Below are 17265 nucleotides of genomic sequence, written 5' to 3'. Positions count from 1 at the left end.
CCGCACTTCTAACCTTCATAATGGATTCATCAACTCCTTTCAACCCCTCAGACACAATAAGATTTAAGATGTGTGCACAACACCTCACATGTATAAACTGATTCTCTAATATGGCGTCAAGCTTATGACCACTTCTCTTCCTCAAGTACTCCAAAGCAGTATCATTGGAAGAAGCATTATCAACTGTGATAGTGAAAATGCTACCAATGCCCCACTCATGCATACACCACTCAATCTTTCCTCAAATGGTTTCACCTTTGTGATTAGGAATTAAACAAAAGTTTAAAATTCTTTTGTGTAAGTTCCATTCACTATCAATAAAATGAGCAGTGATACACATGTAATTAAGGTTCTGTATTGAAGTCCAACAATCAGTGGTAAGCAAACCCGAACACCGAATGTCAAGAACATTCCCCTCAACTTTTCTTTCTCAGACATAAAGAGCTTAAAACAATCCCTCATCACAGGAAAACAGGAAGGAATTAAAAACTTAGGTTCAACTATTTTCATGAAGTCCTGAAACCCTTCACCTTCTACAAACCTAAATGACAACTCATCCACTATGATCATCTTAGAAATTGCTGCCCTTATTTTTGAAGCATTAAATTTAGCAATCACAAGGTTACCATTAGATCCTTCACCCACTACCGCTTGTCCTTCCCTCTTAGCATCAAAGCTCAACTTTGATTGTGTTTTATCAAACTTACCAGGATATTTTTTACAGTTTTTCTTGATATGTTGTAGCATAGATGAAGTACCATGGCTTCTAGGGTGACAATTAAACTCCCTCTTACAATAATTACACTATGATTTATGATTATTAGGGTCACTCCTCTAACTAGGGTTAGGTTAGAAAGTTAGAAATTAGAAGTTTTAAGTTTTTTTTTTTTTTTTTAATGATGCGGGCCGGGGCGGGGACCCGAGAATTTTCAAGGGCCTCCCCCGCAGCCCACACCACACCGTGCAAGGGGCCCAGGTAAAGGCCCGTGGCCCGCACCAAAGGTGCGATTTTCCTGTTAGATGGGGTGGGGTGGGGTGGGGTGGGGTGGGTACTGTGGGTCAGTGTGGGTATCTGCGGGTTATGCTCACTCCTACTCAAGGACTTTGGTCTCTACCAAGACCCAATGAAAAAAATGGGATCACTTTTTGTGGACTCATTAAGAATGATTTGGATCTAGTTCATGGCCTATTAGAAGTAGAAGGCATCTTGGTGGGATCCTCACGAACAGAAAAAGATTGCAGTTAGCTAGTTTGATAATGATCGAGTAACATTGCTTCTTCGGCCTTTGAACATTTTGTAGGACCTCCTAGTACACCTCAGTGGCTACAGGAATGCATGCTAGCGCATACCCTAGTTGATCGACCATGGGTGGCCTTGGTGGCTCACTCAACTTAGAATACAAGACCTGGTAGCCCCACATTGTGTATAGTTGCACCGACTACAAATATATATATACACACACACACACATAATGTTAACACGCAGATCTAGTGTAAATCTATTAGGCCATATGGTTAAGCTCAACTATTCTAAAAATGCACATGTTCACGCACAACATTTCTTAACATAGTCATTTCATTTTTATCATAAAAATTCTATCAATTAATGAACATGTCATTTCTCTTCTTAACATAGTAAAGTTTTTCATATGTATGTGACATTGGTATTCATAACATGTGAGTTCAATAAGGCAATTTAGAAACATATTCTTTCAATCAAATATCTAAGGCTCACATCATATAAAAAGGCAATATTTCATGCTTGAGCAAAAGTTCACATTTTTTCTTTACAATTATTCCTGCAACAAAATTTCTATTTGTTACTTTCACAAATGTTCACTTACCTTAAGTGTTAAACTCCTAAACAAAGTCTTCTCCATAGAAATTGGTTCCATCGTCTACAAATTTATCCTATAATTAGTTGGACTCTTAAGGATAAAACCCTAATTTTTCCTCCTAACATTGCACTAAGACTCACCTAGTGTAGGGTCCATGTACTAAAAGTCCATTTCCTTGACTCTCCCTCTTTTTTCTTTTTCTTTTTTCTTCTTTTTTTTGGTGGTTCGAACATGACTTCAAACAGTGCGTTTTAAGTCACCTTGAGTAACCCCGTTTGAAACGGATTTCGATTGATCTTCGAACGGGACTCTCAGATCCCATGTCGTTCGAACAGGAACTAATATAGTTCGAACGAGATTACTGTTCATCGTCTTCTCTAAATTTCTCTTTGCCCAAGCTTCAATTTTTCCTCTACTTTTCACTTCCCCAAAATTCCAGAACACTAAATATATTCTCCTTTACCTCCCTAACACCATTTTTTACTCCAAAATCACAACTTTTATGTTCCAACTAAAATTCCAATCTTTATTCCTTCTCTCCCCATTTCTTTCGAAACCCATATACTCAACCATTACAACACAAACTTCACAAACCTCTCCTACCTCACTCTCCAACTTTTTTCAAAGAAAACTTTGAGCTTTGTTCATGGAAGAGCCCTTATCTTCTACCCTTCAACCAAAATATCACCATTATCTTCACAAACTACACAATCATATATCATTAACTCCAGAAATAACAAACCATGCATAAGAAATCACTAAAACTTTATGAAAGCTAAGAGAAAAAGGCTTAGGTACTTACCCTTGAAGCTTGATCCACACCTCTTTGCTCCAAGAACACTCAAAGATCTCATCTTTCTCCCTCTTTCTCACCTTCTCTCTCTTCATGTAGGTCTAAGAAACGGGAGTGGCACAAAATGCACCAAACCTTAAAACCCCTTTTTTATAGCTCTTGTTGTGACTTGCTGCCAAACCACATCTCGTTCGAACAAAATTTGATCTCACTTAGCTCTTACATGTCCCACATGTGCCTTAATTACCATCCCATTTGAACGAGACAGTTTCATTCAAATGTAGTTCCCAAGTATACATATTAGGGGCAACATCACGCAACGTGCAATAAAATGGACATAACTTTTACTACGAATTTCAGAATTGTGCATATGACCACAATCTTGAAAACTCTTTTCGAAACACTTGTTGTGGCCATTGAGGAGAGCTTAGTGACTCGTGAGTAGGGGTGAGCAAAAACCCGCAAACCCGCCCCAACCCGCACCCCCCGCCCCTAAAATTGCGGTTTTTGATTTTTTTTTTTTTTTTTACGGGTACGGGTTGGATTTTAACCAACCCATTCGGGGCGGGGCGGGGCGGGGCGCGGGTTTAATCTTTTTTTTTCCCCGGATCCGCACCCCCCCCCCCTCATATATTTTCCTCTTCTTCTAGATTCTTCTTCTTCTCTTCTTCCTTCTTTTTCTCTTCTTCTTCACAGATTCACAACCCCCCTCTCATATATTTTCTTTTTCTTTTTCTTCCAGATTTTTCTTCTTCTTCCTGCACCATTCTTCTTCTCTTCTTCTTTATTTTTCTCTTCTTCTTCACAGATTCACAGCCCCCCTCTCATATATTTTCTTTTTCTTTTTCTTCTTCTTCCTGCACCATTCTTCTTCTCTTCTTCCTTATTTTTCTCTTCTTCTTCACAAATTCACAGCCCCCCCTCTCATATATTTTCTTTTTCTTTTTCTTCCAGATTTTTCTTCTTCTTCCTGCACCATTCTTCTTCTCTTCTTCTTCACAGAATCACCCCCCCTCTCATATATTTTCTTTTCTTTTTTTTCCTGCACCATTTTTTTTTTTGTTTAGGTGTTCTACACCTGTGGGGATCCCCGCATACCCGCGGGGATCCCCGCCCCTCAACCCCGCCCCATCCCCACCCGGCCCGTGCGGGTGCATGGGGATTTTCGCGGGGTGCGGGGCCAAAAAAGGTGCATCCCCGCCGCCCCCCCCCCCCCCGCCCCATGCTCAGCCCTACTCGTGAGTGCTATTTTCGGGCTCAAAATTTATTGTTTTTCCTTCAAAACTGTGTTTCTTATGTTTTCTTGGCCTTTTACGAAACATATTTTTGACTTTAATTAATACCTTAATTGCCCAGTAATTATTTGCATAAGTATTTCCTTTTAGGTACCTATTTGTACCATATATTCTTCTTACATTTTGAGCATTATTATATTTACTTTTACATTTTTTAATTTATATTTTTGAATCTGGGTATTACACCCTAGGCCTAATTAAAATAAAAGCAATGTTTCAGAAAAAGGGAAAAAGCTAAGAAATGTCAAATTAACCTAAGGTCGACTCTTGATTAGGATAAGTGTGTTTAGCTTAAAGCTAACATAACTAAAATTTATTGGTTTAGGTAGCTAGAAGGTGTTCAGCTTAGTGGCAGTATGGAGATAATGTTTTATTCCCTACCCCTTTACTTAAATGTTTTATTTTTCAGTCTCTTTGAATATCTTGCATGTTTTATGTTACTATATGCAATAATTCTTTAAATGCCTTGCATAAATGTTTTTGAATTCCATAATTTGCCTCAATACTATGAAAGTTAATATGATTTTTAAAGAGACTGTCACTCAATATTTTTGGTATTTAAGCTAGATTTCAAAGAATTTTCTATTTAAGAAAGTTTCTATATATTTAAGGAAACTTTCCAAATAATGAAGGTTTGTTAAGATAATGAAAGTTCCCTCTACACATGCTTTATGTTTTAAATGAAAGTTCAAAAGGGAAAGAAAGAGATAGTTGAGCATGAGTTGAGGGTGGACTCATTTAAGATAATATTTAGCCCAAGAGAGAGAAGGCACTGCATGGTAGCAGCCAGCAGGGCTAAGATGGAGTGTCGCCACAGTATGGTTCATCACCAAATTTTAGCCACGCTGAGTGCACTTAGAGTTAATCAGGTGACCCATTATGAATGACACATTTGCAGCCACGGGTGCATTAGGTCCTTCGAGGTTACGCACAACGTCATTCATAAAAGGCATAATAGTATGCAATGCCATATTAATAGGTGGAAAGAAAAAGTTTTGTAAGTTCAGAAAAAGTTTATGCCTCCACGCTGATGTGTTTATCTCTCATTGAATGGCACAAAAGACTAGATTTGTGTCATGTCCATATAAAAAAGTTATTCTCTTTGCTTTATATAAAGAATGAATAAATCAATTGAACAGCTTGTAAACAAGCTTGAATTCATTCGAAAAATAAATGAACCTTGTTTGTATAGATTATTTAGTTCAATGATAAGCTCGAGCTCGACTCATATTTAAAACAAAATTAAACGAAACAAGCTTCAATTCAATACTCGACTCAATTACAACCTAATGTGATCTAGCATATCATATCATCATAAAATGTTTGTATAGAGAAATGCTTTCTAACTCAAGCTATTCTCTTGTATGGAGAAATGCTTTCTTTCTTTTCCCATGAATAAAACATTAGAGGATTTTTTTTTTCCCTCTTTTATTTTATTTTTTTCTTTGTCCCATCTTCTTGCTGGTCAGCTGCTGGTTTTTAGATCCTCTACATGAACATCAAACTCCCAGTCACCAATCTCCTCTGCCAAGTCATCTCCACCAACCTTCCCAAATTTTGGCTCTGCTTTTCCCAGTTGTGACTCAATACCCGATGCATTTACTTTCTCAATTGAGGCCTCATCTTGTTTGTCTTCCAGAGACTCAGTATTGTGTTTAGAGGTAAGGAATGAACTTTGATGGCGGCCATTGCCGGATGGTGTCTCTGACTTCCGGGTTGGAGTCTCAATTTCCAACTTCGGTCTCTCAATTGATTCAAATTCGTCATTTATTCTCTCCAGGACATCAAACAGCTCTTTGACCTTCTGATCATCTTTCCTGGATGAAAAGAGTGCCATGTATCCATTTTAAGTGAGATTGATGCCATTGTAGAGCATGCAATTGGGGGGAAGGGGAGGGACAACGATGTGACAAGACTGCATACCTAAAAATGCCTTCATTTTGAATGTAGAACTGCTTTTTCATGGTGTCCACAACACTTAAAGTGGTTACAAACTGAGAAGGAACAAAAAATGAAAGTGATGATCATATCAGTTAAGTAGATAAGCGCTTAAATTTTGTGAAACAGTAGACCTCATTTCTGCTAAAATATAAATTAAATTATTAAATTCATCTATTCTTATAAGCTTTAGCTTTTGCAACAAGTGGTTATTAACTTGGTATCAGAGCACCTCTCATTTCAATTAATATCCCACGTATTGGACCTCCCTTACTATAGGAGAGTTTGAGCCTATACGTGAGAGAGAATGTTAGAATATAAATTAAATAATTAAATTCATTCATTCCTATAAGTTTAAGCTTTTGTGATAAGTGGTAATTTATCAATTTCATGCTACTTAATTAAAAGAAGCAACCAACAATTCAAAATTAGGAGTGCCGATACATGATGGACAAAAGTTTTGAAGCAAAATAAATGAAGAAATACAAACTCATAAACGAAGCATGATCTCATTAATCTTTATAAAATTTGACATCAAAATATTATTCAAACTATGCAAAAGATCATCCAGACAAAAATGAGAATCATGCATACCTTGGCTTCAACATCCAAATACTCTTCTTCAAGATTTTTCCTTGAATTTGTTACTCTGGAACTTTCATCCATGCTAGGCAATATTTCTAACCTGATGTAAATTAACAACAAGAGGCTTGGTTTAATTGCATAACAAATAGTTTTTCTTTGATTCGCAAGACGTTACACGCACCCAATGGGTTTTGAAAACTGCTAAAAACATTTGAAAGAAATAGAGCAAATACCGTTGACTTGAACTCAAGCTGTCCACAATATTCCTAGTACAAGCAACGGAAGGCCCCAACATTTCCTAATTTAATATACAAGATATGCATGCCAATTAGAAAATACGAAAATATATTGTGTCACAGTTATAGATTGGAATTGGAGGTATAACAATATATTTAATAAAACAATCTAGTTAGGTGAGCAAACTAATACCTTGTAAGTAGAGAGAAGATGAGTAACCAAATTCACAAAATAGTCTCCACTTCTCTCCAGTTCACCACTTGAGCATGCAAATAAGAAATATAGCATCAAATACAAGTAACTTATGGTCCAATATGAGATGGATAAAAATAAGCAGGGAAATGAAACATAAAAGTGAAATTAGGAGATATTAATATGAAGTTCCGAACTCCGGTTTTCAAACTATATCTATCCAACAAAGAGTTCTTGCATCAGATAAATTTTCCAACCAGAGAAATGCAAACATACATACTTGATCTGCTTCTCCCATTGCTCTGCATACGAGGTCCGGAGAACCCAGGTATCTTCCAGAAAATTGATCCATGTATCAACGGCATTACCTTCTAATCTATAGGAAGAGATCGATCTCAACAGCTCATCTTCCTATAATCAAATAATGTTGAAAAAGATAAGTATCAATAATGAAAAGGGTTTATAGCTATAAGAATTTATCTTTGAATTTATAATCCAAAAGTGAAGAAGGGCATGAGAAAAGCTAGCATACCTTTGTTTTCAAGTGTGCAAGAATCTCATTACTTGCTTCATCAAAATTCTCTCTTTCTTCTCTCACATTGTGTAGCCGTGCACGAGCAGCAGCCAAAGAGTTATTGACCTATAAAAAAATGCTCAGCAATATGCAATCACTTCAAAGTTCAAAGAATAATTTAAAGACCCAGTAGGTCATGTTGTGAATCGAAGGATGGGTTGGACTGACATTGGCAATTCACCTTTCCTTGTGTGTGCTCACACAAATACGTGGATAAAACACACCCAGCTTACTTAAAGTAATCTTTAGAATGGAAGATACATTGGCAGAATTATTATCAATTGAACAATATTGAGGACAAGTTCATCACATTAAAGTAATCTTTCGTGCTTCAGAAGTAACAACATATCAGGTAGAGCAAAAAAGAACCTTTTTCAATTTAGCTTCAAGTTCATCTCTTTGCTTCTCTAGTTCTCCGATCTCCACCACCAATTCCTGGAAAATGCCACAGCACTTATGTTTAAATACCTCTACAACGAAATGGATCACAAACAAAATAAAATCCATTATTAAAGTTCACTACATATCAGATAAGGGTAGGAAACTTTTTAAAGGTATCAACTATTAGCCCAATCATGTAAATTCTCTTGGATAAAAAATTCAAAAGGGAACTCCAAGCTGTTAGTCCTTCATTATTAGTCAATAGCAATAAGGAGAAGAATGAAGCTCGAAAGGGGTATTAAAATAAACCACTGTATTGAATATATTAAATACCAAGCAGCTGAAAGTTGTTGCCAGTATTCAATAGGCAAGTGTAGAAGCATCAAGACACAATTCTTTCTTGCAAGAAACCCATACTACTTAGTCATGATATGATCTATCTCTGAAAGGGAGTCCCTTAGCTTAATGGTTTTTAATGAGGCAGGAAAATTACTTCTTCAGAGTCAATGTACCTTCTCAAGTTGGGTAACTTCATTGGCTTTTGCCACACGAAAGTTGAGAGCTTCTTCTTTCTGATACCTGCTAAGATGTAGAGGTAAAGAATAAGAAACACTTCAATAAATGAAACAAAAAAAAAGAATGGAATGCAACGGAAAATTTCAGTCTAAACTACAAGAAGGGTCAGGACAAGCCATGTTATAGTCAACATTTCCACCTTTTCCATGTCAATACTCCACTTCACCAAAAGCATATTGAAGACAAACTTCCAGACATGCAGAAATGTATTAAGCTGTAATGCACCATTCCAATTCTAAATGAAGTGCAAATCTTGTAAAAGTATCAGCTTAATCAACTACAACATTGATGTTCAGTAAGTACACACCATCCCTAGGGCTTTATAAGTTTGAGTTCTTTTATTGAATATTGCTTCTATCGCCCTGTCCCAATTTGGAATGACTTGCAACTGTACACAAAGTCCATAGGAAAGCCCTTTACTTTTGAGTAATAAGCTCCGTCTCTCTTGAGGCTCACGTGGGCCTACTTTCAATGGTGTTGAGACCCAAGAGGTCCAACTTTGTGGTGTTGCTGGTATTGGCCACTGTTACGAGTTTGGGACCCATGTGACCTTGTATCAGGCCCAAGATGACTTAATTTCCTGTACGCAGAACACACACATAACATCCACTTTAAATCCCCATTTCGGCAACGTCTCTCCTGTTGATAAGCTATCTCTTATAACCAACCACAGAAAGAAAGCATGCCTAGGAATAGCCATAGGAAACCAAACTGAATTCCACCAATTAACTTGTGGCATCTTGACACGAATAGCATTCCAAGTTTCTGAATAAGTATAGGTTCCCTTTTTAGATATGACCCAGACAGGCTGATCAGCATCTTCAAGCTTCACCATAGAGAATTTGCTTTGAACACTAACCATCTCATCTGATCTAGCTTTCCTTTCAAAACACTTGACAGTTTTGTTTCCACCTAGCTTCCTGCATCATAAACTACGCTATGGCCATATCTTGTATATAGGATTGCATCTGGATGCCACCAATCTAGCCACATATGTATATCATTGCCCTCGCCTACTTTGAATTGGATGAAATACTTTTTGTTTCATCTCCCTTTCCACGTTCCTTCTTCAGAAGGAGCAGTTATAAGGTTGAGAATCGCTCCTTAACAAGGTTATTTAACCCAAACTTTGTAATTTATTGAACTATGGCATTAGCAAGAAATTTTTAAATGTTTGACATATTTACTAATATATTTCAAGACCCATAAGTGGGACCTCTTCACGTCCAGGTTTGAACCATGAAATCAGTTTATTTTGGTTTTCACTCTAATTAGTATAAGAGGGGATACATTTTTTTTTTTTTTTAATAAGTAAGAATTCAATAAAAAGCGCAAAGGGGCACAACCCTAGTACACATGAAGTATACAAAAGTGTCCCTAATCAGAGGAAAGAAACGAACAAGAAAGTAAAAAATCAATGAACGACATACTACCTGGGCTATGCGCCGACACCCAAAGATATAACATATTAAGCACATTTCTACAAAGAGTCCCAACTGGTACCTCCACATCTTCAAAAAGCCTAGAATTTCTCTCACGCCACAAGCCCCACAAAACACACAAAGAAACCTACTTCCAAATACGATTAACAGGACCACGACCCAACAAAGTGTCCCAACCACTCAATAAATCCAGGACACTACTAGGCATAACCCACTCCACCCCGAACAAGCTATAAAAAAAACTCCAAACAACATGTGCCATGTCACAATGAAGTAGAAGGTGATCAACGGATTCCCCATGCTTCTTACACATACAACACCACTCGACCACCCACCACAATACGACACCTACGCAAATTGTCATGTGTCAAAATCTTTCCTAAAGCCGCTGTCCAAACAAAGAACGTCACCCGCTTCGGAGCTTTAACACGCCAAATACCCTTCCAAGGAAAAAAGGCCGCCTTGTGACAAACTAATGCTTTATAGAAAGTCTTCACTTCAAAACTCCTCCTTTTAGAAAGACTCCATACCACCCTATCAATCTCCTCATACCGAATCTGAATAGAGTATAATTGTTCATAAAAGGACATAACCATCTCCACCTCCCATTCCTGAGCATAGCGCGTAAAGAGAACATTCCAATGAGCAACGCCTTCTACCACAAACAAATTATCCACCACCAAAGTACTTAAAGATAATGGAATGAGTAATGTTTGCTGAACAACATTTGTACACACTTTGTACAATAAAGCTGACGTGAAAATTATTTTCAATTTTTTTTTACAAAGTGTGTAATGTTGTGCAGCAATTTCCACGTCAACTTTGTTGTACAAAGTGTGTACAAATGTTGTGTAGCAAACATTACTCTAACGGAATACTATGGGGCATTTCTTAATGTGGTATACAGGATATGTCGTAACCTATAAAAATATATTTTGGGTCAAGAATAAGGAAAAAATAAACACCCAAAATGATGAAAATATTTCCCCTTTATTATCTTATAAAAACTAGGGGCATCCCTTGTCCTAAAAAAATCTAAGTAAGCCATGTTACCATGCAAGCAAATGCATCCATTATGATCCATATATGCATGCACATGCAAGTTATGAAGCCATGCATACATAAACATACAAACTCAAGTATGGGAAATTGTGCAAAGGAAAAAAAAAACAAAAGCAAGTCCTAAAACACAATACCTGTGGTCTAACATGCGCTTTTCAGCTTTGGAGGTAGAGTTAGCAAGAGATTCCGATAGTATTTTCAATTTATCTACCTGCAATATAATGCAATCCTGAACCATCAATCATAACAAACTGTAATAGTAATAGTGATAGTGAAGAATTAAGAATTAAGCATTAATCAAGAAAGAGCTGGACCAAAGTAAACCATACTCACTTGCCAAAAATTTCTATATCCATTGGTGGAATTTAAAAATAAATTGCAAATTACGACTTTAGAACTCCTTACACAATACCATGATCTTTTTATTTCACATGAGAACTTCAAAATGCATGAAGTACCTGTAGCAGACACAGATGACACAGGTATGGGAGTGGGATATGCCTTCTGGATGCTCACCATAGAACACATATCTAGCGTGTATGTTCAACAAAGAGAGGAACACGCCCATATCACTATTAAGCTACTTTTAATTATTCACTACATTCACACTTCACTTTCATTTAAAAGACGAAAAAGAAACATGTCAATAATCCAGCCATTTCTCCATATCTGGACACTGCAGATTAGATGAACCAGACATCTAGAACAGCTTGGATCAAAACTCCTAAAGCGAGTCCATGTAATATAGATAAAATTTGAAGTACTAAATACTTCTTGCCCCTCCAAATAATTCTCATAAAAGTATGCTTCTTAAACTATCTTTTTATGATTCAACAATTTGGGCATCATGACATCTCAATCAACAACTATGTTACACAAGTTGCTCTGACTTGTCGTCTTAGAGATCAACAAGGAGATAACTACCTGCCCCAAAAAGATGGACCTGAACAATATGCCATCTGTCACTCAGAGGCATGGTTAAGCTTATTGTATACTAGACATCTATCAAAATACCAAATAAAGAGAATTTATCAAAGATAATGCTGACAACAATGAGTCACACATTTGAAGCTTTCTTCATAGCTCTGTTCCTCCTACACAGATTTGACAGGGCTGCTTTGTTTGGTGCATACCAAAAACTGGCTGACCTAATCAGACATCTGGTTTGATTATTTGGGAACCTCAGTTCTTTCCTAGGTTAGGGAAATGAGAGCTAACTTATTGTCAGCAAACTCAGTTCAGATCTTTGGCTGCACATCAAGAAGAAAAAGATATAAATGACCCATATCACCAGGAAATGAGACCTTTTCAGCATGAAGTTCTGAAGAATCCCCATTACTGAAGGGTTTTTTCCTTAGTAAGAGTGCCTCGAACTTGGAACATAGTCCAATTTGTGCAATTGCTTCTTGTAGAGCCTGCAAGGGAACCAAAGAGTTCAGTTTCAATCAGTCATAAAGTTGCACTTGATTATCTGACTGAGAAGCTGACTGATGCTGCCCCAAAAGTATGAAAATTGAATGGAAAGTTCATGATTAGATCTAAGAGTTCCTTGAAACGTTAAGAATTAAAACTTAGCTTTTCTTTCATTAAGATAGCTGGCTAAGATAATAGTTTTGCTTTCCCTTGTAAATAAGAGTTGCGGTATCATTGCAATACAACTTAACATATAATTAACATTCAGCTACTTGCACACAACTACTTATGGCTCAGATAAAGTAAACCAGAATGCCTTAAACATCCTCTCTCTCTCTCTCTCTCTCTCTCTCTCTCTCTCTCTCTCTCTCCCGAAAGATGACAATACTAATCCAAATATATGGGAATAGTGGATATGATTAACTTTTTTTAATGGTACATTACACACATCCAATGGGTCTTGAATTCACAAACTCACACTTCAAACCATTATTATGGGGAGGAGGAAGTGTCACTTGAGATATTATTGAACTCAAAGTACTAGAACTTAAAAGACAAGTTTTAATTGCAATCCTACAACTTATCGATTTATCCTTTTTTTCCTCTTTTTTTTTTTTCAGAATACGGCAAAAGGGGCAACCGAATATATCCCTATCTAGGCATAACCATAGCAGTCTCCACTAGTTGGAGAATCAGTCAAGATATTCCTAGTCCATAACAAACTTCACCCTACTTGAACATGGTCTATAGGCGCTCCCTCAAAACAAATTGAGTTAGAGTTTGATCCCAATCCATCACCCATATAGTAACATAAGGGAGAGGGTCCATAGATCAAACTCAGGGCATAACCTAGCAAGCCTTAAAACAGTCCTTAAACAGGACCCCTGATGCCACTATGCCACAAGGCTCAATGGTATCAAATTATCCATTCAACCCTCTTTTTTCTGATTAAGTTCCTTTAACTTAAGGCATCAAGAGAGTACATAAGTTCTATATAATTCACGCATTCATAAATTTGGAAAGTTAAATAGGAATACTATGGGAATTAAGTTTATATTATAATGGGAGTCGAGATGTCAAAACACACACACAAAATAAATAAATAAAATTGTTTACATCCGAGGATGATAAAGTCAAACCTGATATTGATCAATGAACTTCCATATTAGAGAGAGAGAGAGAGAGAGAGAGAGAGAGAGAGAGAGAGAGAGAGAGAGAGAGAGAGAGAGAGAGAGAGAGAGAAAAGGAATAGGCACACAATGGAAAGTTCACATCAAAATTGCAAATATTATTTTTTCTCCAATCATTTTATGATTTCAAAACCAAAGCATCACATCAAAATTGTAAATGTTATGTCTCCAATCACTGTGTTCTTATGTGCTTGTTTGTGTTTCAGAGTGAGAAGATTAAGCTCACCTCTATCGTTACAAAATTTGTTTCTTCCTGTGATTTTTCACAACCTTCACTTGAAGGACCCTGGGATGCCTTCATTTTATCAAGTTTTTCCTTTAGTCTGCAAGCTTCAGCACCTATTCTGAGAGCAGAGAACAGATCAAAAACAAGTGGACAAAAAGAATTGAAGTTTCAATCTTACCATTTGCATGAGCAACCATGATTTGGACCCCAAAAAAAAAAAAAAAAAGAAGCATGACTTGAGAAGCTGACTTGAGACCATAGCCCCAACTTTCAGAAATTAAAATTAAGTTCCTAAAGTACCTTTCAAGATCAGCATTTATTTTCAATCCTGAAATTGCACCTTGAGCATATTGGAGCAATTCTTCTCGCTTTATCTAAAGAGGACAAAATCAAAGGAAGCGATGAAAGGAGAGAGCACATCTATTAGAAAATAAACTCAGACATCTCCAATTGTAACATCATTGTAAAATGCAAACAACATCAATGATTTTATTTGAAGTGCACAATCATGATGCTCAATAGGCAAGCCTAGCAATATTTTGAGTGTTCTGTAAGAACGTACAAATACGTAGTACAGATAAATCAAATATAACAATGGTCAGAACAGGATCCAATGCAAAACAATACCTAAAGAACGAAAACTTATGAATGTCAGCCAGTAAGTATCAGTGAAGGTCTGTCAACAATGAAGATAATTTCAATTCATAAGGCTTCTTCAAAACTCCTAAAGAATAACTTGTATAATTGCATTGTGCCAGCATCTGTATGATAATGAGTTCATGCATATGTTCCTTATGATATTCAGGGGCATAACGCTTATATCAACCCCATGCAAATTGATTCATGTCTTTACCAGTACTTCATCTTGGTAGCTTGAGAATGCTTTTGCCAAATTATGTATACTGCTCATTACTGCATTATGAACTTCCTTTCCTCCTGTAAGACACAGCCTGTATGAACCATACCACAAGGAAGTTATAAGGAAGTCAAACAGTACTAGGATGAAATAGGTGGTAATCTTCTTTTTTTTCTTTTTTCTTTTTCACAATATGCCAAAGTTTTGGTTCCCAGGAAACAGAATAGGCCAAAGAAGCTGTAATTAGGCATTATAAGAAATTTGAAAGAGTGAGACAAATCACCCATATATCTCCAGAAGTAGTGAAACTTCTTCATCATTTGGTGCTTCAAGAATCTGATTCATACAAAAGAATTAACCTGCGGTTAAACTCCATGAATCAGCAAATACAAAGCCCAGCAATAATAATAAGAATTGAACTAAAATTTGAGGCAAAGGACGAAGAGTACAAGTATCACAATGCCAGAACTTTCTACAATAAGAACAAAATAGGAAAAATGAAAAATGAAGAAAACCAAAATCATCAAGCACGTAAGATCTTATTCTTCTAACTATAAATCAGAAAAGTTTCTTAAGTATTTACAATATGTCCCAGCAAATCACAACTGTTATTGGATCATCGATAAGAGGTCCACTTGATACAGCAGAGACATCCATATTCAAGATGACAAGTCATATATAGGATACAATCATACACTACAGATGTATTTAGTAAATTAAACACTCTATCATACGCTAGGGCATGGCCTCAAACTCACCCCCCTCCCCCCTCCACCCAAGAGAGAGAGAGGGAGACTAATAGATAAGTGTACTATCCTTTCTTGTCAATACTCATCTAGTAGTAGGCCAAATTGAAAATTTCGAAAACTATAAAACATTGGAAGCCTACAAACTACCCATGAGAAGCATGGATGTGTTTTCAACTTACCATGGACAACGTTATGCCTTCAAGCGCTTGGCTTTGAAGAAAGGCATCACGAAAAGTCAAATGCACACCACCCATGTCAGAGCCAACATAATAAACCTGTCCACCATTGTATGTCAATTATTAAAAAGCAACTAAAATGAAACAGAATACGAAATATACGATCATAATAAATTTTCAACTCCACCAAGAACACATCTTATTAACAAATGAAGCACATATCTTATATGAATAACCACAAACGAAGAACATTGGCACATATAATTAAACTCACTCAAATGAGAGATAAAAATGAAATACGAAACCGGGTTTGATCCTCACCAAAGTGGGTTTTCTAGGAGAATCCTTGGATTCATCAGAAGTAAGCTGCTCTTCGGGATTCTTTTCATTGTTCTCCTGAGAAACATCGGATAATCTCTCTATTTCTTTAAGTGCAACCAACCACCTCCTCAGTAACTGAACTCTTTCTATCCCTCTACACGACACAGAAACGTCTTCCAATTGTTTCACGGTGTGCTTAAAGCTTTTCAAGTTCCCAGGACCCTGATCGAGAACATTAATATAAAACTCTAAAATCCAAGAGAATAAAGTCACATAGATTAAAAATAAAAATAAAACGGGGACCAACGCGGGAGTATAAATTAATGATCAAGAAAAAGAAGAAGAAGAAGAAGAGGAAGAGGAATTACGATGCGGTCGTGGATGATCTTGGCTCCGTCGGCGACGGCATAGCCGGCGTAGTCGCGAACGGTGCGAGTGAGGTTGTTCCTGCCCCCAGCTTCCACTGCTTTGCTCACCACTGTTCTTATCCACGACATAGTAATTAATCACCAACCTCTTTCTCTCCCTCTCACTTGTAAATTTGGAAGTATTTTGGATGAAACAGAACGTTGATTTTGTTAGGAACAACCAGTGGGAGACAGAGAAATGGTCAGGGAAGAAGAAGTCAAGCGTCTCAACGCGCCAGTTCGCACGTTTGTTTGTACGATTTTGTTAATAGCCCGAGTCTTACGCCTTTCGTTTCGCTCGCTTCATTAAAATTGAATTTACTCTATTTTGTTGGTAGGCCAAGCCCTCCACCATATAGAATCAAGACCCTCTTAGTTTTAAGGATATGAAAAGAATGTAATGTTAAATACAAGGTTAATTATAAAAAAAATAAAAAATAAAAAGCTCAAAAACTACCTGCCGTTTTTAATACCATTGTCGTGTGTCATATATTCAATTAAAAAAATAATAACAATTTAAATTAATTTAAAAATTAAAGAAAATATTATAAAAAATTAAAATAAAAATTAAAAATGAATGAGTGCTCGAGCCATCCCTTTGGACCAAATTTTGGCCAATATAACCCATTTTGGCCAAAGTGGGTGGCTTATGGCCAGTTTGGAGTGGCCAAACAATCTCATTGCTCTTAGGGTGGTTCGACCACCCCAAATAGCAAAATGGAAGTGGCCGAAACTACCCCCAAGAGCATTGGGAGTGGCTCAACCACCCCCATTTGGCATGGGTGTGGGTTTTTAATTTTTTGTTCTTTTTTAATTGAAGATATGACACGTGTCATGGGTATTATATAAATATTTCGATAAAATTTGTCTTTTTGGCACTATTTGGTAGGTTGGAGGGCCATAATGCTAGGGTTGGTAGTTCAGTGGACTACTTTAAAAACGACAAGTAATTTGGAGGGCATTTTTATAATTAACCCTAAATACAACTACATTTTTGTCTCATTATTATCTCAC

At 36.8% G+C, this 17265-nt stretch overlaps 1 protein-coding gene across 4 annotated transcripts; it reads right to left on the bottom strand.

The window, feature by feature from the left end:
* Positions 1 to 5066: 5066 nt before the first annotated feature.
* LOC133874148 (protein GRIP-like) lies at positions 5067 to 16547 on the bottom strand. Of its 4 annotated transcripts, none has more exons than XM_062311989.1 (18): positions 16213 to 16547; positions 15845 to 16066; positions 15527 to 15622; positions 14882 to 14934; positions 14596 to 14692; positions 14043 to 14116; positions 13743 to 13860; positions 12218 to 12328; positions 11048 to 11124; positions 8346 to 8415; positions 7822 to 7887; positions 7411 to 7518; positions 7159 to 7289; positions 6879 to 6945; positions 6683 to 6747; positions 6459 to 6549; positions 5850 to 5920; positions 5067 to 5743 (listed from the first exon to the last, which is right to left on the bottom strand). In XM_062311989.1, exons 1-18 carry the CDS (start codon positions 16339 to 16341, stop codon positions 5392 to 5394), a joined length of 1998 nt encoding a protein of 665 aa, XP_062167973.1. In that variant the 5' UTR covers positions 16342 to 16547; the 3' UTR covers positions 5067 to 5391. The 4 variants fall into 4 exon arrangements, with proteins under 4 accessions (XP_062167973.1, XP_062167974.1, XP_062167975.1 ...); XM_062311990.1 differs by having other exon boundaries at positions 8346 to 8412; XM_062311991.1 differs by lacking the exon at positions 12218 to 12328.
* Between the last annotated feature and the right edge of the window lie 718 nt (positions 16548 to 17265).

Source organism: Alnus glutinosa, chromosome 7, assembly GCF_958979055.1.
Source record: "Alnus glutinosa chromosome 7, dhAlnGlut1.1, whole genome shotgun sequence".
NCBI lineage: Eukaryota > Viridiplantae > Streptophyta > Magnoliopsida > Fagales > Betulaceae > Alnus > Alnus glutinosa.
The sequence above is the reverse complement of the archived record's forward strand: the minus strand, read 5'-3'. Positions and strand labels throughout refer to the sequence as shown.